This window comes from Oncorhynchus keta, chromosome 34 (genome assembly GCF_023373465.1).
Source record: "Oncorhynchus keta strain PuntledgeMale-10-30-2019 chromosome 34, Oket_V2, whole genome shotgun sequence".
Lineage (NCBI taxonomy): Eukaryota > Metazoa > Chordata > Actinopteri > Salmoniformes > Salmonidae > Oncorhynchus > Oncorhynchus keta.
In genome coordinates, this window is record NC_068454.1 from 55,994,840 (window position 1) to 56,016,849 (window position 22,010).

General features: G+C 43.5%; 2 protein-coding genes across 16 annotated transcripts; one reads left to right on the top strand and one right to left on the bottom strand.

The window, feature by feature from the left end:
- Positions 1-88: 88 nt before the first annotated feature.
- On the top strand, positions 89-11,129 carry LOC118367320 (guanine nucleotide-binding protein G(I)/G(S)/G(T) subunit beta-3-like). Of its 13 annotated transcripts, none has more exons than XR_008090347.1 (11): positions 2,495-3,096; positions 4,062-4,184; positions 5,195-5,340; positions 8,119-8,182; positions 8,424-8,586; positions 8,778-8,844; positions 9,139-9,340; positions 9,638-9,854; positions 10,078-10,562; positions 10,643-10,682; positions 10,723-11,129. XR_008090347.1 is itself a non-coding variant. In XM_052494121.1 (9 exons), exons 2-9 carry the CDS (start codon positions 4,128-4,130, stop codon positions 10,182-10,184), a joined length of 1,023 nt encoding a protein of 340 aa, XP_052350081.1. In that variant the 5' UTR covers positions 89-308; positions 4,062-4,127; the 3' UTR covers positions 10,185-11,129. The 13 variants fall into 13 exon arrangements, 3 of the variants coding, with proteins under 3 accessions (XP_052350081.1, XP_052350080.1, XP_052350082.1); XR_008090344.1 differs by having other exon boundaries at positions 10,078-10,522; positions 10,603-10,682; XR_008090349.1 differs by lacking the exon at positions 10,643-10,682 and adding an exon at positions 10,603-10,642 and having other exon boundaries at positions 10,078-10,522.
- Positions 11,130-11,703: 574 nt separating this feature from the next.
- Positions 11,704-21,933, bottom strand: LOC118367319 (cell division cycle-associated protein 3-like). 3 transcript variants are annotated; one of them, XM_052494119.1, is made up of 6 exons: positions 21,855-21,933; positions 19,493-19,647; positions 14,763-14,883; positions 12,968-13,900; positions 12,800-12,879; positions 11,704-12,077 (listed from the first exon to the last, which is right to left on the bottom strand). In XM_052494119.1, exons 1-6 carry the CDS (start codon positions 21,916-21,918, stop codon positions 11,985-11,987), a joined length of 1,446 nt encoding a protein of 481 aa, XP_052350079.1. In that variant the 5' UTR covers positions 21,919-21,933; the 3' UTR covers positions 11,704-11,984. The 3 variants fall into 3 exon arrangements, with proteins under 3 accessions (XP_052350079.1, XP_052350078.1, XP_035606545.1); XM_052494118.1 differs by having other exon boundaries at positions 11,704-12,080; XM_035750652.2 differs by lacking the exon at positions 21,855-21,933 and adding an exon at positions 20,024-20,167 and having other exon boundaries at positions 11,704-12,080.
- Positions 21,934-22,010: the final 77 nt, after the last annotated feature.

The window sequence follows — 22,010 nt, forward strand, 5'->3', positions numbered from 1 at the left end:
CTCTCTCACGCCCCAACCCCCCCAAGCCCACCCTCTCACTCTCCATCGCTGGATTTATCCCCTCATCCCTGATCTCTCTTCATCCGCTCCAATCCTCATCTGTTCCTCACAGGAGAGAGCGTGTGAAAGCTAGAGAGAGAGAGAGAGAGAGAGAGGGCGAGAGAGTGGAATATCCATTCTGTGTGGGACAGGAAAACTGAATAAAAAACATCTAGTAACAGAAGAGGGGTAAACATATGACAACCAAACGGAGGGACCCTGAAAAGTGAGAACAGGTTAAGAAACCCACTGGAGAACTTCCTTATTTGGTGAGTGGGCAGCCATACATTTGTATTTTACACCTCAATTGTTGTTTTCTTTGTTTGTAGTTTTTGGATTGGATATGTGAATAGATTTGTAAGTGAAACCCTCTGGTCACAGTAGCGCTGTATATGGAGCTCTTGGTTGTAACAGATTTGTTCAATTTTTGTCATTTAGCAGACACTTATCCAGAGCGACTTACAGGAGCAATTTGGGTAAGTGCCTTGCTCAAGGGCACATCAACATATTTTTTTACCCATTCGGCTTGGGGATTAAAACCAGTGACCTTTCGGTTACTGGACCAATGCTCTTAACCTTTTACTGCAGTGGGCTAAATCAGGGTCACCCAGAGTGATTCTTGGTAGTCTTAAACAAATCTACTTTGAAACAAAAGTATGCACCTCATACACATGGTTTTAAAAAAAAGAAAGAAATCTGTACCATGTCAGATATAGAGTTGAAAAGTATTACATTTCGAGTTTGCATCTCAATATTGCACTTTAAATACATCCCAGAAGACCGAAACATAACAGCATTGTTTGACATAGAAACACTGGATCGTCACCAGGTTTTTTGACATCTTTATTAATGATGAAATCATGAAAAATATTAGTAATATTCCAGCCATGAGGCCAAAGAGGGCACTTTTGGTAATTCACTGCAGGAAAGGACTACCCGCTAGGCTACATGCTGCTGCTAGATGAGTTTGGGGGAGTGTAGAAGTACTTTTAGTTCTGGTTTGAGTGTGTCCTGATTTTCTCATATAATCAAAATGAGTGGGGTCTGTGGGATAAGTATCAATTTAATTTGATAGCACTACGACGAGGGTGCCATTTAATGGCGACAAATAACAGTTTATCGATACTGTAAAATCTATGAATCCATTTTTTTTTTCTCGACAACATGGTAGGGAATTTAATTGAAGAAGTATGGCAGCATGGTCGATTCCTTGGAGATCACATGGAAAAACGATGCTAACTTGGATTGGATATGTTTAATTGAATGTTTAACATTTTTATCATAACAAGGATTTACATATGATTTCTATATTATAATGCATGTAATATTGTTATTGCACTACTAATGCGTTACTCCGTTTACATTCATTGTAACTTGTAAGTGGATTTTTTCCTCCCCATTGACAGACAGTTTACACATGCAGCCCAATTCTCATCTTTTTCCCCACTAATTGGTCGTGACCAATCACATCAGATCTTTTCACTTCAGATCTTTTTTTTTCCCAGAGCTGATGTGATTGGTCAATTAGTGGGAAAACAAAATCCGAATTGGGCTGCCTGTCGAAACGCAGTCCATTTATTTGATTGATCACATCATTTGTTTAAGTGTTGTTTTTTTTTAAGAGCATTGTACATTGTTTCCTCTGATACATCCATTTTGGAATACATTTGATTCTCTGCCGGCGGTATCACTGGCGTTGTGGGTGTCTAGTTGGCATAGGTGCTGAAACGTGGTACTTTGTGTTAGACCCTTTCATAGCATGGAAACACAGTTCAAGGCGTCGTCGTTCAAATCAAAACTAAAGTGTCTTGCTACAAATTGGAAATAGTTCTTCAGTCCCGTTCTGAGAAAGGTTTGTTTTTAGTGCTAAAGGTTTGGCCACCGGTCACCGTTAACGTTTTTTTCAATCTGCCTAATAGTATGTGACACAATGCTAATGGTGTGTCAATAGTGAAAAGGTGAAACATTTATAGTGAGAAAACAAGATCTGACTTACACATTCCTACAATCACTAGCTCAAGTTCAAGTTCATTGCCCATTTCATACAGAAATCAGCCATCTCACCCTATCTTAGATTTTAACCACCCCATTCTCTCCCTTCTCCCTCCCTCTCATCCGCCACCACTAGTTTCCCCCTCCCTCTCTCATCTCTCCATCCCGCCCCTCTCTCTCTCCACCTCTTATCCAGATGCAAAGAGCAGTCAGTAATCGGATGAGAGCAGATTTGAATCAAAAGGCTTCCTTTAAAATCTCAGCCACTGGGATTTAAACTCACTCTCTCCTGCATCGCCTCTACACACAGCCCCACCCCCTTCTCTCTTTCTCTCTCTCTCTCCCCCTCCCTACCTCTCTCTCTCTCCCCCTCCCTACCTCTCCCCCCTCCCTACCTCTCTCTCTCTCTCTCCCTCTCCCTACGTCTCTCTCTCTCTCCCCCTCCCTCTATGTTAATGCACTCCACTCTGTGACAACCTCTAGGAGCCATTTAATCACATGCAACAATGGCAGGCCGGGGTCTCAGGGACAGGATGGCAAAAGGGCAATAGCACAGTTGAAACACTTTAAAAAAACGGTCCCGTTTTATTGGGTTAGGACTATTTATAAACGTAATTTTCTCAGAGAACCAAATATATGGCCTAAATCAGATGAAGGCTAGATAAGGTGACCGTTGTGGATACTACTCCCTTTAGGTGAAGGAGCAGGACACCTATGTGCGCAGCTAACTTGAGATGGATGCAATCGCCTTAGGGTTAATTGTTTCAGGCATTTCTATATTTAGACGTATGATTTACAGTGTTTCCACACATGCATGTATCCTACAGTGCTAGACAGATAGGAACAGCAAGGAACAACAGAAAGTTAATATCTTTCTCTGAGCCACGGCCTCTTCTCTCTCCCTCTCCCTTTCTCCTCACACAAATGAGAGGCAAATTAATTTGGTAATGAGATTTGACAGAGACACTTTAGACAAATAGAGAGAGAGAGAGAGAGAGAGATTGCAGCAAAGGAACACGATCAAAGCCAGGGATATAGGGTTTTCTTCTCCTGGTAGTTGTTGAGGTAAGATGGAGTGAGATCCAAATAATTGAATCTGTCACAAATATTATGCAAATATGTTATTAGATGTGTGGATGTCACATGGAATGTTATGTTATGTGATAATCATGTTTTTAGTGTGTTTTAAAGTAAAGGTTATCATCTGATTTCATAGAAAATAGTCTGATGCCATTGCCAGTTCTAAAGTTCCTAATTTGATAATGTGACAGAGATACTTGAAATAGTCTATGCCTACTTTTTTGTCTTCACTGTAAAGTAGGCCTAACCTGAGAATAATTTGGTCATTGAAAAAACGATTCAGTCCTCATTGATTCAGCCGAGAGGATTAATTGCGTCATCAGAGCGCTGTGATGTGACATCACTGGAATCACGAAAATATAAATGCTTTCTGGGCTGACGTAAGATTGGAAAGCTTTCAAAGTCTATGGCACTAAAGTAAATTGAGATAGAAAAGTGCATAGTAAATACGGTGTTTGTTGAGCTCGTATACGCACGAGGAGAGATATCAAACGAGAAAAGTGTTGGCATTAAGATGACACAGCACACAGAGTTTGAGTTTACAATCAGGATGGGAAAGTGTGCCCGTGTACATGCAGTATGTGTTATATTAACTAGCTCATATAGTTGCACGCTTGTATGTACGTGCGTGTGCGTGCACATGCATATCTGTGCAAGTGAGCTTGTTTGACTATGGGTGTGGGTTTGTGAGTGTATGGGTATTTGTGTGTGTGTGTGCGTGTGTTTGTGAGGGTTTGCAAAGTAGTTGAGGGAGGTTTTGAATTGCAAAACAGTAGCTAAACAACAAAGAAAAGAGTGGGTAGACCTGGATCTAATAAGCTGGTAACACGCATAAATATATCATGTGTTGTGTTGTACACGTGTAACAGACATTGACATTACAGTGAGAAGAATGGATAATGAAGTGATAAAATACAAGGTTCATGTTTTTTTCCCCTTCTCTCCCCTAGGATTACATCTGCTCACCTGATTTCACTTCCTGTCTCCATCGGTGACGACGTCTACCAACCGTTGCCATGGGCGAAATGGAGGAGCTGCGAAAGGAGGCGGACAACCTCAAAGATCAGATCACTGTCAGTTATCAACCAATAATTCAGATGAAGATCACATTATTGGTCAACTCAAGGATTTGATAGCAGCAACACTCTATTTGCCAGCTCACTTCCCGCCCATTTTCTCCCCCGGTCAGACCCAGGATTCAAACTGGCAGCCCTCCGGATGCTAGGTCTCCTTTCTAACTGCTAGGCAATAATCGATCACTAGTGTGAATATAACGCCTGCCTGTGTTCCTCTCATATGCTAGTACTTTACTAAACTATTTGCTAAACATTTTTACCATGATCATCAACCGTAAACTGAACAAGAATCCTCATCCTGTAGACCCCCCAAAACCCGCATTACAACTGGGCAAAATATATTTCACCTCAGGGCAGTGAAGTCCTTGAACTTCTTGACAAAAACCAAGTTGTTTCAAGAGATGAGTCGTTGAATACATTTTAGGAATGAGAGTGGCTCTAAGAGGTTCTTGTAATATGTTATGTTGTATTTAAATCCATATGTGGACATGAAGTATGCGGGTGGGGGGAAGGAGGGGGAGAGGTGTTACTCATCGTGTGTCTAAGGTAATAGGAATGTGAAACTTTGTGTTTTTGTCCTTTTATTTGAGCTTTTTTTGTTTTTCTCATTTCTATATGTTTTTATTTGACATTTCTTTAAGAACTATTGGAAAACTAGCCCTTGGGCTAAAAGAGATCCTAATACAATAATATAAAATCTTAACTGTTCTGATCCTCTGGACCGTAAGGTGTATAGGTGTTCATAACACCACAGTCATAGTCATATCTATGACAACGGTTATGACCATACATCCCCACCCCTGACCGCTCTGTTCGTCCAATGGCGGGAGGAGTAGGTGTAAACAGCAGTTTAGTCATATGTGATACGTTTTCTTCTGAGACCAGGTTGCAGCAGCAATAAGCACACCATGAAAATTACAATCGTTATCATAGTGGTTTTAGCCATAGTTAAGTGGACCATAGTTATTATAACCATAACTTGACCATACACAACCATCCCTCTACAGGAGGCCCGAAAGGTAGTGCAGGACACCACCCTGCAGGAGGCGGTTGCCGGGACAACGCTTGTCGGACGTGTCCAGCTGAAGACCAGGAAGACGCTGAGGGGTCACCTGGCCAAGATCTATGCCATGCACTGGGGCACTGACACCAAGTAAACACACATACACATACAAACAGGCACACATACGTACACACAGTCGTGCGCACGCACAACGCACACACGCACGCAAGCTCAAAGTAGACAATGACCCTTCACAGACTTCTAGCCTGCACTCCTTTCCTGAGAATTGCTTGTTGAGTTGTTCAAGTATTCATTCAATAATTGATGTTAGTTCTATCATTAAGTCATTATGCTCAAAAAAATAAAGGGAACACTAAAATAACACATCCTAGATCTGAATGAATGAAATATTCTTCTTTAAATACTTTTTTCTTTACATAGTTGAATGTGCTGACAACAAAATCACACAAAAATTATCAATGGAAATCAAATTTATCAACCCATGGAGGTCTGGAAATTAAAGTGGAAAACCACACTACAGGCTGATCCAACTTTGATGTAATGTCCTGAAAACAAGTCAAAATTAAGCTCAGCAGTGTGTGTGGCCTCCACGTGCCTGTATGACCTCCCTACAATGCCTGGGCATGCTGCTGATGAGGTAGCGGATGGTCTCCTGAGGGATCTCCTCCCAGACCTGGACTAAAGCATCCGCCAACTCCTGGACAGTCTGTGGTGCAACGTGGCGTTGGTGGATGGAGCGAGACATGATGTCCCAGATGTGCTCAATTGGATTCAGGTCTGGGGAATGGGCGGGCCAGTCCATAGCATCAATGCCTTCCTCTTGCAGGAACTGCTGACACACTCCAGCCACATGAGGTCTAGCATTGTCTTGCATTAGGAGGAACCCAGGGCCAACCGCACCAGCATATGGTCTCAAAAGGGGTCTGAAGATCTAATCTCGGTACCTAATGGCAGTCAGGCTACCTCTGGCGAGTACATGGAGGTCTGTGCGCCCCCCCAAAGAAATGCCACCCCACACCATGACTGACCCACCGCCAAACCGGTCATGCTGGAGGATGTTGCAGGCAGCAGAACGTCCTCCACGGCGTCTCCAGACTGTCACGTCTGTCACGTGCTCAGTGTGAACCTGCTTTCATCTGTTTTATTTTTTTAAATTTAACTAGGCAAGATCAGTTAAGAACAAATTCTTATTTTCAATGACGGCCTAGGAACAGTGGGTTAACTGCCTGTTCAGGGGCAGAACGACAGATTTGTACCTTGTCAGCTCGGGGGTTTGAACTTGCAACCTTCCGGTTACTAGTCCAACGCTCTAACCACTAGGCTACCCTGCCGTGAAGAGCACAGGGCGCCAGTAGCGAATTTGCTAATCTTGGTGTTCTCTGGCAAATGCCAAATGTCCTGCACGGTGTTGGGCTGTAAGCACAACCCCCACCTGTGGACGTCAGGCCCTCATACCACCCTCATGGAGTCTGTTTCTGACCATTTCAGCAGACACATTCACATTTGTGGCCTGCTGGAGGTCTGGCAGTGCTCCTTCTGCTCCTCCTTGCACAAAGGCGGAGGTAGCGGTCCTGCTGCTGGGTTGTTGCCACTCCTACGGCCTCCTCCACGTCTCCTGATGTACTGCTACCACTAGAGTGAAAGCACCACCAGCATTCAAAAGTGACCAAAAACGTCAGCCAGGAAGCATAGGAACTGAGAAGTCTTGCTAATTGCCTATAATTTCCACCTGTTGTCTATTCCATTTGCACAACAGCATGTGAAATGTATTGTCAATCAGTGTTGCTTCCTAAGTGGACAGTTTGATTTCACAGAAGTGTGATTGACTTGGAGTTACATTGTGTTGTTTAAGTGTTCCATTTATTTTTTTGAGCAGTGTATATATTTATCTGCTCATCCATTCATTCACACAGCTTGCTGTGACAAATACTGCTATGGTTTAAAACTGGCGTCAAATAGTGCTCTGTGTTTATTGGTTAATTGGATTGGCGTTGCAATCCCATAGTTTGATTTAATTGGACAAATGAGTGGAACCAGGAAACACTTGACTGACAGTCTGGCAACACTTTAAACCGACACTATCCCTGAATCAATCAATTATTGCTGATACTGTAACTTGAATGTGCACTAACCCCCCTTTTCTTCTTTCATTTTGTCCTCTCTCCTTCTCATTACCTCTCCCTATATTCTCATTTCATCTCATCTCTTCTCTTTCTCAGTTGTAGCAAGTTAGTACGCTTATTAGCTTTTCCTGGGTTTACAACACTTGGGGTATCCTACATTTGGCGGGTCTAAAGATAGCTTTTACTAACTGAACCAGTGTTGGGCTGAAAAGGTTCTGTAACAATGCCTCTCTAGGTCTAACACAATACAATCCAATAGAACTTTATTGTCCCTCCACGGGGAACTCATTTGGCAACTGTGAACACTTAACAGACAACATAGTCACACATACTCCTCCATAGTGGCTAGACATAACTACATAGCACACAATATCATCACCAGCATCATCATTATCATCACCAGCATCGACCTCCCCATCATCATTTGTGCTGGAAACACCTGGCAATAGGGAAAAAGTGCAGTAGCATTAGTCAATTACCATGTCATGGCTTTTTAGATCAGTCATGTTAAAGACAGACTGCCATTTGGGACTAAAGAGTCTCTGTATCTGTTATCGGTCTGTCTATTTATCTGGAGCTGCTGCAGGTCCTTGGATCTTTTACTGTACTCGGTCTCTCTCTCTGTTTCTGTCTGTCTCTCTCTTTCTCTGTCTCTCTCTTTCTCTGTCTGTCTCTCTGTTTGTCTGTCTCTGTCTGTCTCTCTTTCTCTATTTCTGTCTGTCTCTCTCTCTCTTTCTCTGTTTCTGTCTGTCTCTCTCTACACCGGTCTTGTTCCCTCTACCAGGTTGTGTGTCAGTGCCTCTCAAGATGGAAAGCTGATAGTATGGGACACCTTGACCACCAACAAGGTATGGCAGACTGTGTCTGGGTTTACAGTCTGGAGAGTTTTGGTCATGGGACAGTGTTTTTTGCATGAATACGGCATGTAATGACAATATACTGTAATATCAACAATGTACTGTAATAACAATATTCTGTACTATCAAGTGCTCATATAAGTGCTCACATTGGCAAATACGGTGTGACACACAGGCACGTACACATACACACACTGGTCCACGTGAGGAATCACTGTCCTTCTCTACTCAGGTGAGCGCCATCCCTCTGAAGTCGTCGTGGGTGATGACGTGTGCTTACGCGCCCTCAGGGAACATGGTGGCGTGTGGCGGTCTCGACAACATGTGCTCCATCTACAACCTCAAGGGCAAGGACGGCAACGTCAAGGTCATGCGGGAGCTGGCCGCACACACAGGTACCACACCCGACACTTAGCCCACTATTTGCATTCATTAAGACGGCATTACTGGCAACGTGTTTAACGATGAGCCATTTCGATCAAAGATCAACGTAAGAACATACGAGGTAGTATTTATATCGTCTATCCAATACAGCAATCTCGCATGCTTGTGTTGTATGGCTCTGATGTTCTCTCTTATTGCCCAGGTTACCTGTCCTGCTGTCGTTTCCTTAGCGACAGTGAGATCATCACCAGCTCTGGCGACTGCACCTGGTAAGGTCATGGAGATGGAGTCTCTATGAGTCTGGTGTTTAATAAGGGGTTACAACGACTGACCAGAGATCAGTCTAACCTCTTTAATGCTACCGTATCATTCTAATTATATGGCTTATACTGTACCCTTCATTTGATACGCATAGTCGTATCTATTACTTTTCTGCAATGGTGCCCTGAACATTCTGCCTTCTTTCGGCCTTCCATCGCAACCCTCTTCTTCTTTGACCATGTCCCTGCGGTCTTCTTTGCCCACCTCTATATCCATCCTCTCCGTCTGTCCAAACTTTATAGTGTTCTATGGGACATTGAGACAGGGACAGAGAAGACCATCTTTGCGGGCCACTTGGGTGACTGCATGTCCCTGGCCGTGTCCCCCGACTTCAAGATGTTCATCTCGGGGGCGTGTGACTTCACGGCCAAACTGTGGGACATCAGGGAAGCCACCTGCAGACAGACATTCAGCGGCCACGAGAGTGACATCAACGCCATCGGGGTGAGGACAGAGGACCCCCAGCATTTATTCATTGATTATTAATAGTTTAGTATTCTGATAGTCAGAATCACTGCACCCGGAAGTTCACATGGACAGACAAAAACTTTAAAATTTAAGCTTTAAAAAAAACACTTATCAAAATGTACAGTATCCAAAAAATGTATTTGATGCAACTGGTTGCTCAAACAGTTGATTAATTTAATGAGGTGAACAAAAGCTTACACCCGCTCTGTAGCTCTCCAAAACCATAGTTAGAGAGACCACTGCTCTGACCTCCAACCTCTCCACTCTATCCAGTTCTTCCCCAATGGTAATGCGGTTATAACGGGCTCAGACGATGCCACCTGTAAGCTGTATGACCTGAGAGCAGACCAGGAGCTCATCACCTACCAGGACTCGGGCATCATGTGTGGGGTGACCTCCCTCGCCCCGTCCCTCTCCGGCCGCCTTTTACTGGCCGGATATGATGACTTCAACGTCAACATCTGGGACATGCTTAAAGCCGAGAGAGTGGGTGAGTACGGGGAGAGAGAGAAAGGGATATAGTGTGGGTGACTAGAGGGGCTGGAGGCAGAAAGAGGGAGACAGTGTGGGTAAGTAGAGGGGATGGTGAGAGGAGAAAGGAGGATGCAAGTGGGACGAAGGGAGAAATAGAGGGAGAGAAAATGTGGATGCAATGTAGGCAAACATAATATTTGCATACATTCTACACTGACATAATTCTCTTCATGGCTCAGGAGTGCTGGCTGGTCATGACAACAGGGTGAGCTGCATCGGAGTATCCTCGGACGGAATGGCATGCTGCACAGGATCCTGGGACAGCTTCCTGAAGATATGGAACTGAGCCAGTCCTCTAGTCTAGAGGACAGACAGAACAGAACGAAAGACTAAGGGGAGGGGAATAGAGGAAGAATATCATGAAAACCTGGTAGATTGACAAGAGGGATGGGGGGGACTAGGAAGCCATGGGTGAAAGGTTATTTATTTTTATTGTGCCAAGTCTTATTCAATTTGAGAGAAGAATTGTGACGAGAGAGTCTATCGTCTCTTCCTACTTCCGACTCTAAACTTGAGTTAGGCAGGGGGGACTTTTGTAGAAAAACATGATCGTTGCATCAATGAATGATTGACTTTATGTCAAGGTTCAAACTGAATTCTAGCATTATATGAATATATGTCAAGGTTCAAACTGAATTCTAGCGTTATATGAATATATGTCAAGGTTCAAACTGAATTCTAGCGTTATATGAATATATGTCAAGGTTCAAACTGAATTCTAGCATTATATGAATATATGTCAAGGTTCAAACTGAATTCTAGCATTATATGAATATATGTCAAGGTTCAAACTGAATTCTAGCGTTATATGAATATATGTCAAGGTTCAAACTGAATTCTAGCATTATATGAATATATGTCAAGGTTCAAACTGAATTCTAGCATTATATGAATATATGTCAAGGTTCAAACTGAATTCTAGCGTTATATGAATATATTTCCTATGTCATAAGAGCAGTTGCCAAATGGAAACGGTAGAGACTTGGATGAAATAACAGGATACGACCACAAAATAATTGACCACCGATAAGACTGTAGGTTTACAATAACTAGGACGTGACATGCTTTTATATTTGAGGCGAGTTAAACTGTTCGTCAGGGGAGGAATATGTAAGCATCGATTCGTTTGAAAGCGATGTTCGTGTGTTGGTTAGAATTCCCTTGTTGAGTTAAGTTTTTTCTATTTTTATGGTCACAGAATAAAATGGTTTATTTAGCCTGCAGATTTCTACATGAGTGTGTGTCTGAAAGTTTACGTACGTACGCGTTGAAAAGGATAAGTTTAACATGAGTTGGGGTCTAATCTTTTGGCCTATTTCCCGATGGCTAGTCACAAAAAGGCATAAGCGATCTGAGTAAAACTGTTGGCTGGACAGACAGGATGATATAGATCGTATGGTTCACTGACAAAAAAAAAAGGCAAATGCACAAGACCACAATATTTCACATTTGTCATAGAGGACTGGAGGAGTTTAAACCTTACCTGGCCGTGTATATCGAAGTGACAGTAATGGCTACACACGTGGTTTGGTTTACCACTGTCGTGCGAGAAAAACATAGTAGCAACTCTGTACAGCACAATAACTCAATGTGAGGTGACTATTTCTTTTCAAATCACATCACACACACACACTTGACAATTTGGACAGCCTATCTTTACCATCAGAACAATGTGCATATAGTAAATTCATACGGCGCTTTTCTTACACTGAAGGTATGGCTTTACTTAGCAACTTAAGACTAATAAAAACATTTCATCCTGCGTCATAAAAGGTGTATTCCAGTTAGGAGCATAAAAAAACAGATTAAGATTTAAAAGTAAATTTATTTACATAAAGGACTGGATAGCAAAAACACTGATATGGACATTTGAAATAAATGAAAAGAAACAGTCAGAAAAATCATAGATGACACTTCCAAAAGCAACGTACACAAATTATAATTTGTTAGCAGTTTGAAAAAGCCAGTTAAAAGAAAAGAATAGCTGAACACTTTAAAAGGCTTGTTTTTAGAAGGATATAGAAAAATGGCAACATTCTGTACACTGGCCAATTAGTGTTTGTGCATGTTCTTCTGCAACGTCCACCTATCGGTTCTCCTTGTCCACGGACACAGTCAGGACTCTCCGGTTCGTCTGACCCAGCCTCTGTCTGTCTGGGGTGGCCATCTTCAGCTTCATCTGCTGGGCAGGGAGGGAAGGGAGAGACCGAACCTTTCAGTTAGACCACAGGTTTAAAAGCTGTTGTGATTGTTCCTTTTCCTCTGACCCACCAAATAGATCAATCCTGTTCCTTAGGCTTTAGTGTGTGCAGACATGAACGAATGAGATGACTGCCGGACAGTCGTACAGTGGAGTCAGTTTCCGTAGTAACATGGACTCTTTACATCGTGATGAAACTGCTATTTTCAGCAAGGTCTTGAAGCACACATGAAATGGGCTTGCAACCTCTGACCCTGGCAATTTGACTGGTAAACCCATTGGTACATGCACAATGGCTGCCTGGTAGTGTGATGCAATAATTTCCATGGTAATGTAGAATGATCATTCAAATTAATGTTAACAGACATCAACATTTAATTGGATGTATTTTTTGTTGTTAGTTGAATCAACAAATCACAGCACGTATTGTTGGGTACACTCGCAATGGGGTTCCCACTAGTTGGGCCAGTGGCAAAGTCAAAATGTATCAGAAAAAAATGTAGCTTTGTCTTAAAGTTGGGTTTAAAATAAGATACATTTTTGAAGACAGGTTTTTCGTCTTTACCGCTTGCCCAGATCGTGACGACCTCACAATGGCCGCCAGTCCAACCATTATGCCATTATTGACTTGAATGGGTGACCAATAACCATCTTCTGAAATACCATGACTGTTACAGCCCTAGTGTACACCATCTATATACCTGTGTAGCTTGCTCCCGGGGGGAGTTGGTCTCCTTGAGCATCTGCAGAGGGGAGCGGCCTTCAGCCATGAGTGCCTTGTCTGCCACATGGGAGAGGAGAGAAAGCGTATAAAATAATATAAAAAATTAATTTAAATTTTTTTTGCTAAAAATTAATCACCCACGTACCTCTCTGCTTCGGTTTGACCGACTGCCCCTTGTTCTCATTGGCTGCATTCTTGTTTCCAACCTGGACGGAGAGTGGTGAAGAGGACGAACCCCACTTGCCTCCTCTCCCTCTGGCCCTCACCCCTGTGGCCCCGAAGCCCTTGCCTAGCCACTGGGGCTTGAACACCACTTGACTGGGGCTCTTGGTGTCGAAGGTGGGGCAACGGATCCCAGTGGCTTGGGGCTGCTGCTGGCTCACGCTGGAGCCAGTGGTTGTGGTGGATGGTACAACAGGTGACTCTTGTGTGACGGGCATCACTGGCTCCTCCACTGGTGTTGGGACCTCCACTTTCGCCTCCACTTTAGGCATCTCCGTAGCAACAGTGACTTCAGTGAAGTCTGTAACGGTGGGGATGGATGGTTCAGCCATGGGGGTCAGAGGTTGTGCGGGGTCAGAGGTGACTGAGGGAAGGGCATACGCGTGGTCAGGTTCGTCCTTGTGGAGTTCAGCAGCAGCGTTTTCAGGGAGAGGAGACGCAGGGCTGTCGTAGTGCACCCCGGCGAAGGCCGGCGATGGGGCGACACCATCGTGGCAGGTGATCAAGCTCATACTCAGGCGCTTGTGTAGTGAAGACTCTTTGGCCTCGTCGGCTTCCTCCACAGTGAAATCAGCTTTGACTATCTGGGCCTCCCCCACGAGAACGAAGGGGCTCTGGGTGAGAAGCACATGACTAGTCACACTCTTGGGAGAGGGCTGGATCATGTCACCTGAGACCTGTGATGGCTGAGGAGAGAGAACGGGCTCACTGGAACCTCTCTCTCCCTCCACCACTGCCGCCTCCTCCTCCTCCACATTGAGGTTGGGAAACTTGTTAAAGGGCACAGGGGCAACTATTTCTACAGAGTCACCGTGGATGAGCATGCCAAGGCGACGGGCAAAGGAACCAACTGTCACTGAAGGAACAAAAAAAACAAAAAGTTAAAAATAAAATAACTTTGACAAAAAGCTTTTTGAAAATGTACTAAAAGGGCAATGCTGCATCTACAGTTAAGGGCAGGGGTAGCCCCTGCTGAGTCCCCAACGACAATGTTCCAATTCAGGGGAAATGGAAGGAGACTTCCACTTTGGACATTAAAAAGGCAACACTCCATCTTAACTCCTCCAAATTTACTGGATTGGTTGAACAGTGCAGAAGAGAGCAACAACATGGGGGGGGGGCTAGTTTCAGGCCTGCTACGTTAGGGGGTGGCCAAACTACATATCCGACCAGCGAGCCCATTCAATCCAGCTTTTCATTTTACCTGGGAAATACTACTCCAAACATCTTAGTTAGATGTAAAATTGCACGACTCAAGATCCTCTGCAAAAATGTCAAAATGTATTACAAATTTGAGTTCTTAAGATTAATTCTGACTATTGAGGAAGTTTATACTAGTTATGGTATCTCAAAAGGGACAAACAGTATTATCACAGTCTAGTTTTTCAAGTGAAGATTTTTTTTAAAGGGCGTATGCGAGGCACAGACGTTCACGTCACCTAGCCGAGGTCTGCTAGGAACAAATCGAAACTAGTATGCAAATGCAAACGCCTTAATACCGTTTCTACAGTCAAAGAAACTGAATGCCATCCCCGTCGTTCTGTCGACCCCGGTTGGTGATATTCTGATTGTATTTAGGGATTATCTGTGAAAGAGAGTTTGTCTCAGCAGGACTCCCTGTTAAAATGAATTAAATCATTCTAACCAAACCCAAATCAACCCTAGGCCTTCTTCCAGTGCATGACTGGGTATCTTTGCCACTTGGTTAAGATAGTTACCTCTCATTGAGTCCTTCATTGGGGTGCGGGTGACACCGACTGAGGGTGACCGAGGGTCACTGGCTAGAATGGAGCAGTCACTCTCCACCACAACTGGGACACAGGAGACAGTTCCACCCACCTGAAATAGAGTAATACATTCTTGTTACACAATGTATGCACGGGCAAAGCTGTCAAGGCAAAGGGTAGCTATTTTGAAGAATCTCAAATATAAAAAAAATATTGATTTGTTTAACACTTTTTTGGTTATTACATGATTCCATGTGTTATTTCAAAGTTATGGCTTCACGATTCTACAATGTACAAAATAGTAAAAATAGAGAAAAACCATGGAATGAGTAGGTGTATCCAAATGTTTGACTGGGCCAAACAGACACGCATTACACACACGGTAAAATATGATTCAACTGATACTATCTGGCAGTCCGACTTACAAATCTGGGTTTGGCAGATGCCAGGAGAACGTTACCGGCCCCAATGCATAGTGTCAACTGTAAAGTTTGAGGAAGGACGAATAATGGTCTGGGGCTGTTTTTCACAGTTCAGGGCAAGGCCCCTTAGTTCCAGAGAAGAGAAATCTTAACACTACAGTATACAATGACATTCTGTGCTTCTAACTTTGTGGAAGGCCCTTTCCTGTTAAGCCCGGTCAAAGAGCAGAAACGTCTTCGCTGCCCTGGATCCAGAGGTTCCGGCACCATCGTCGCTAGGGGCTTCCGATTAGAGATCGGATCCGGAGGTACCTGCGCCGTGGCCCTCTGTTTGGTCTTCCTCTCCGGTGGCGTCTACCTCGGGCTCAGATCCTCAGAGCTACCACTCTCAGACAGCCTGAGACTCCAGCCCAGTCATTATCCATGATGGATACTACAGCTGGCTTGGGTCCATCGGGCCCCACCGCCCTTGAGTGGTTTGTGAAACCAATCAAGCATCCCATAAGTGGTAAAAATAGGCCATATTAACATGTGAAGCATAAGAAACAAGGTTCATGAAGTTAATAACTTGCTAACAGATGGCAGTCATATTCTGACTTTTTGAAACTCATTTAGATAATATCTTTGATGATAGTGGTAGCAATACATGGTTATAACATCTACTGAAAAGACAAATGCCAATAGGGGCGATGCAGTCTATATTCAGAACCACATTCCTATAAAGCTTAGATGGGATATTATGTTAAATACTGTTGAAGTAATATGGCTTCAGGTTCCTCTGTCTCACCGAAAAGGCCATTCTTGTGGGAAGCTGCTATAGCCCAAGTGCTAAAAGTCAGTATCTGGATAACATGTGTGAAATGCATGTGATAGAGAGGTATATTGTCTGGGTGATTTAAATATTAGCTGGCTTTCATCAAGCTGCCCACTCAAGAAAATGCACCAAACTGTAACCAGTGCCTGCAACCTGGTTCAGGTTATCAGGGTAGTTACAAACAGCACAGGAATGAAATCAAATCAATTGATCACATTTTTACTAATGCTGCAGAAATTTGCTTTAAAGCAGTATCCAAATCCATAGGATGTAGTGATCACAATATAGTAGTCATATCTAGGAAAACCAAAGTTCCAAACACTGGGCCTAATATTGTGTGGATGTCATACAATTCGTTCTGCCCCTGAACAAGGCAGTTAACCTACTGTTCCTAGGCTGTCATTGAAAATAAGAATGTTCTTAACTAACTTGCCTTTTAAATAAAAGGTCAAAAAATAAAAGACGCTGCACTTGACACATTTATGACGAAGCATGCACCCATTTAAAAAAAACTTTGGATTGATAAGGAATGTAAAAAAGTTAGAGGGTTGAGAGGGATGAGGCATGGAAAATAGGTCTAGCTGTACAACTAATTGGCAAACGTACTGCAAATTGAGAAATCACATGACTAAAGAAAAGTAAACTATACTATGAAACAAAAATAAATGGTATACACTGCTCAAAAAAATAAAGGGAACACTAAAATAACATCCTAGATCAGAATGAAATATTCTTATTAAATACTTTTTTCTTTACATAGTTGAATGTGCTGACAACAAAATCACAAAAATGATCAATGGAAATCAAATTTATCAACCCATGGAGGTCTGGATTTGGAGTCACACTCAAAATTAAAGTGGAAAACCACACTACAGGCTGATCCAACTTTGATGTAATGTCCTTAAAACAAGTCAAAATGAGGCTCAGTAGTGTGTGTGGCCTCCACGTGCCTGTATGACCTCCCTACAATGCCTGGGCATGCTCCTGATGAGGTGGCGGATGGTCTCCTGAGGGATCTCCTCCCAGACCTGGACTAAAGCATCCACCAACTCCTGAACAGTCTGTGGTGCAACGTGGCGTTGGTGGATGGAGCGAGACATGATGTCCCAGATGTGCTCAATTGGATTCAGGTCTGGGGAACGGGCAGGCCAGTCCATAGCATCAATGCCTTCCTCTTGCAGGAACTTCTGACACACTCCAGCCACATGAGGTCTAGCATTGTCTTGCATTAGGAGGAACCCAGGGCCAACCGCACCAGCATATGGTCTCACAAGGGGTCTGAGGATCTCATCTCGGTACCTAATGGCAGTCAGGCTACCTCTGGCGAGCACATGGAGGGCCGTGCGGCCCCCCCAAAGAAATGACACCCCACACCATGACTGACCCACCGCCAAACCGGTCATGCTAGAGGATGTTGCAGTCAGTAGAATGTTCTCCACTGTGTTTCCAGACTGTCACATGTACTCAGTGTGAACCTGCTTTCATCTGTGAATAGCACAGGGCGCCAGTGGCGAATTTGCCAATCTTGGTGTTCTCTGGCAAATGAAAAACGTCCTGCACGGTGTTGGGCTGTAAGCATAAATCCCACCTGTGGACGTCGGGCCCTCATACCACCCTCATGTAGTCTGTTTCTGACCGTTTGAGCAGACACATGCACATTTGTGGCCTGCTGGAGGTCATTTTGCAGGGCTCTGGCAGTGCTCCTCCTGCTCCTCCTTGCACAAAGGCGGAGGTAGCGGTCCTGCTGCTGGGTTGTTGCCTTCCTACGGCCTCCTCCACGTCTCCTGATGTACTGGCCTGTCTCCTGGTAGCGCCTCCATGCTCTGGACACTACACTGACAGACACAGCGAACCTTCTTTCCACAGCTCGCATTGATGTGCCATCCTGGATTAACTGCACTACCTGAGCCACTTGTGTGGATTGTAGACTCCGTCTCATGCTACCACTAGAGTGAAAGCACCGCCAGCATTCAAAAGTGACTAAAACATCAGCCAGGAAGCATAGGAACTGAGAAGTGGTCTGTGGTCCCCACCTGCAGAACCACTCCTTTATTGGGGGTGTCTTGCTAATTGCCTATAATTTCCACCTGGTGTCTATTCCATTTGCACAACAGCATGTGCAATTTATTGTCAATCAGTGTTGCTTCCTAAGTGGACAGTTTGATTTCACAGAAGTGTGATTGACTTGGAGTTACATTGTGTTGTTTAAGTGTTCCCTTTTTTTGGGCAGTGTATAATAATAAATAAATAAGTAGTAAAAAGTGCTGGCACACCTTACATGAAACTTTGGGCAAAAAGGCACACTCGGCTCCATCAGTCATTGAATCAGATGGCTCATTCGTCACAAAAAACACTGATATTGCCACCAAGTTTAATGATTTTTTTCTCTCCCATTGTCAAGATTAGCAAACGTAGGCATGACTTAGGTATGACTTAGGCACTTAGTGCCAGCAACAAACACTGACACTACACATCCATGTATATCTGACTAAATTCTGAAAGACAAACATTGTACTTTTGAATTCCATAGAGTGTGGAAGAGGTGAAAATTGTTGTCTATCAATGACAAGCCACCGGGTCTGACAAGTTCAATGGAAAATTACTGAGGATAATACCTGACGGTATTGCCACTCCTATTTTGCATATCTTCAATTTTAAATAGTTTTTGACCAGATACCCTGCTATTGTACTGTAAAACAAACTCTTAGCACACTTATAGGTAAGGACATTCAACAAGCACAGCACTTACACAAATGGCTGATGATTGGCTGAGCGAAGTGTATAATAAATACAAATGCCCCCGGGCACAAAGCGAGGACCATGCAGAAGTGGTTTGTCGAGATCGGTGTGGAAAAACTTGAATGGCCTTCACAGAGCCCTGAGCTCAAACCCATTGGTATGAATTGGAATGCCGACTGCGAGCCAGGCTTAAATCGACTAACATCAGTGCCGGACCTCACTAATGCTCGTGGCTGAATGGAAGCAAGTCCCGCAGCAATGTTCCAACATCTAGTGGAAAGCCTTCCCAGAAGAGTAGAGGCTGTTAAGGAGCAAAGCAGGACCAACACCTTTGTAATGCCCATGATTTTGGAATGAGATGTTCAATGAGAAAGTATCCACGTATACTTTACGTATACTTTTGGTAGTGTCTCTGCCCTATTGTCTCTAGTAATCTTAGTGTTCAATCTAGTAATGTTGGCAGCACATATGACAAATAAAATAATTTAAACTAACTAAACAGGGAACTATTTCCCTGTTTGACCGGTAGGCTTTGACACCTCAAATGTGGGGCTCTATTCGCCAATTACATGTACCCAGAATTAGACTTGGTGAAATGGTGCTGCAAGTTAAACACTATACAGGAATTATACACAATAGACATACACTACGGATACAGTAAACAGAACAATTACACATGATATTCGAGTATTTAAATAATAAACTATTTTCAAATCAAAATGATGGCCCTTGTCATCTAACGTTACCTGAATAGGTGTGCGGTCAATAGTTACAGATGGAGACCGTGGGTCGACAAGTTGAGAGAGACGGTCGTGTTTGATGCGATGGCTGGGGTCATGTTTGGGCGTTGAGGCCACAGCAACCTTGCTCTCGCTGGATCCCATGACGACACAGTAGATGCCTAAATGTCCGGTGACATAAGTTAAGACAAAAAGTTTACGTAAAAAAAAAAAAGTTCGAGCGAGTCTGCTGTGCCATTCGTTGTTTTCTATCTAGCTAAATAATTTAGTTAATGTGTTCTAGTTTTTGAAGCCAGATCAAATTAATAAAAATCATTCATTAGGCAATTTACAATTATTGTTAAGCTTTGGTCCGCAAACTTGAGAAAAACTGACAAGTCACGTTAGCTAAACTAAAGTCTGCGGATGGCTAAACCTAGTTTAACAACGTTATCTTGAAGAGAACTACAAAATAAGGTTCTTGCTCTTTGATTATTTGTATGTGATTCACATGAATCTGCTAGGTAGTAAAGTAGCTTTTACCATGCAATGACTTACCTTAAACGTTTCGCTAGAAGTGACTATCCTTTCACTTTTTCGAAGCAAAACATAAGGATTTAAATTGCGAAAAGCATATGCGGTCAGTTATTTTCAAACCAGCCAATCAGTGAAGTTGGTGCCACCGCCTTCCCTACAGAGATTGGCTGATTGTGCCTACGATGTTTAAAATAGGCGTGGTTTTCTACTGAAAACAAGTTTTAAAACCTACACAAGATCTGACCATGCTTTGTGGATTTGAATTTGACCCTCTTGAATGTTGTGCAATGCAACATCATTTGAAAGCCGCATTCTTATCTGGTGAATGGGAACATGTTTGGCTGTGCTCTACCCATAGAAACAGCCCATAGCAAAATACTGTATCTGTGCAAAACCTATAGAGAAGTCAAGTTCAATGATGTGTATATAAACCCATAAAGTTATATACAAAGTAAATGCAGAAACTAGTAACTGCATTTACCATTTGCTGTTTTGTGCTGTAAAAACAGCCTAATCCTGGGTATTTTTTGTCCTATTTGGGTCTCCTAATTTGCACCAACTCTGTTAAAAACTTACAGTATGAGTTCACTTGACAAGGGGAACTGGAAGTCTGATTGAAGACGAGAACAGCTATGATGATTTTCATTGGTAGATAGAAATCGCAGGCATACATTTGAACTTGATCCTTTGTTTGCTCAGTTGGTTGAGCATGGCGCTTGTAACGCCAGGGTAGTGGGTTCGATCCCCGGGACCACCCATACGTAGAATGTATGCACACATGACTGTAAGTCGCTTTGGATAAAAGCGTCTGCTAAATGGCATATATTTTTTATTTATTTTTATATATTATGATAATTGTCAATGTTGTGCAATGCAATTTACACTACATGACCAAAAGAATGTGGACACCTGCTCGTCGAACATCTCATTCCAAAATCATAGGCATTAATATGGAGTTGGTCCCCCTTTGCTGCTATAACAGCCTCCACTCTTCTGAGAAGGTTTTCCACTAGATGTTGGAACATTGCTGCAGGGACTTGCTTCCATTCAGCCAAAAGAGCATTAGTGAGGTCAGGCACTGATGTTAGGCGATTAAGCCTGGCTCGCAATTGGCATTCCAATTCATCCCAAAGGTGTTCGGTGGGGTTGAGGTCAGGGCTCTGTGCAGGCCAGTCAAGTTCTTACACACCGATCTCGACAAACCATTTCTCTATGGACCTCGCTTTTTCAATGGGGGACATTGTCATGCTGAAACAGGAAAGGGCCTTCCCCAAACTGTTGCCACAAAGTTGGAAGCACAGAATTGTCTAGAATATCATTGATTGCTGTAGCGTTAAGATTTCCTTTCACTAAGGGGCCTAGCTCGAAACCCTGAAAATCATTCCCAGACCATTGTTCCTCCTCCACCAAACTTTACAGTTGGCACTATGCATTGGGGCAGGTAGCATTCTCTTGGGATCCATCAAACCCAGATTTATCCGACGGACTGCCAGATAGGGAAGTGTGATTCATCAAGCCAGAAAATGTTTCTTCTGCTCCAGAGTCAAATGGTGGCGACATTTACGTCACTCCAGCCGACGCTTGGCATTACACAGTGATCTTAGGCTTGTGTGCAGCTGCTCGGCCATGGAGACCCATTTCATGAAGCTCCCAACAAACAGTCCGTGCAGACGTTGCTTCCAGAGGCAGTTTGGAACTCAGTAGTGAGTGTTGCAACCAAGGACAGACAATTTTTACACATTACGTGATTCAGCCCTCGGCGGTCCCGTTCTATGAGCTTGTGTGGCCTACCACTTCCGGGCTCAGCCGTTGTTGCTCCTAGACATTTCCACTTTACAATAACAGTACTTACAGTTGACCAGGGCAGGTCGAGCAGGGCAGAAATTTGACAAACTGACTTGTTGGAAAGGTGGCATCCAATGACGGTGCCACGTTGAAAGTCACTGAGCTCTTCAGTAAGGCCATTCCACTGCCAATGTTTGTCTATCGCGATTGCATGGCTGTGTGC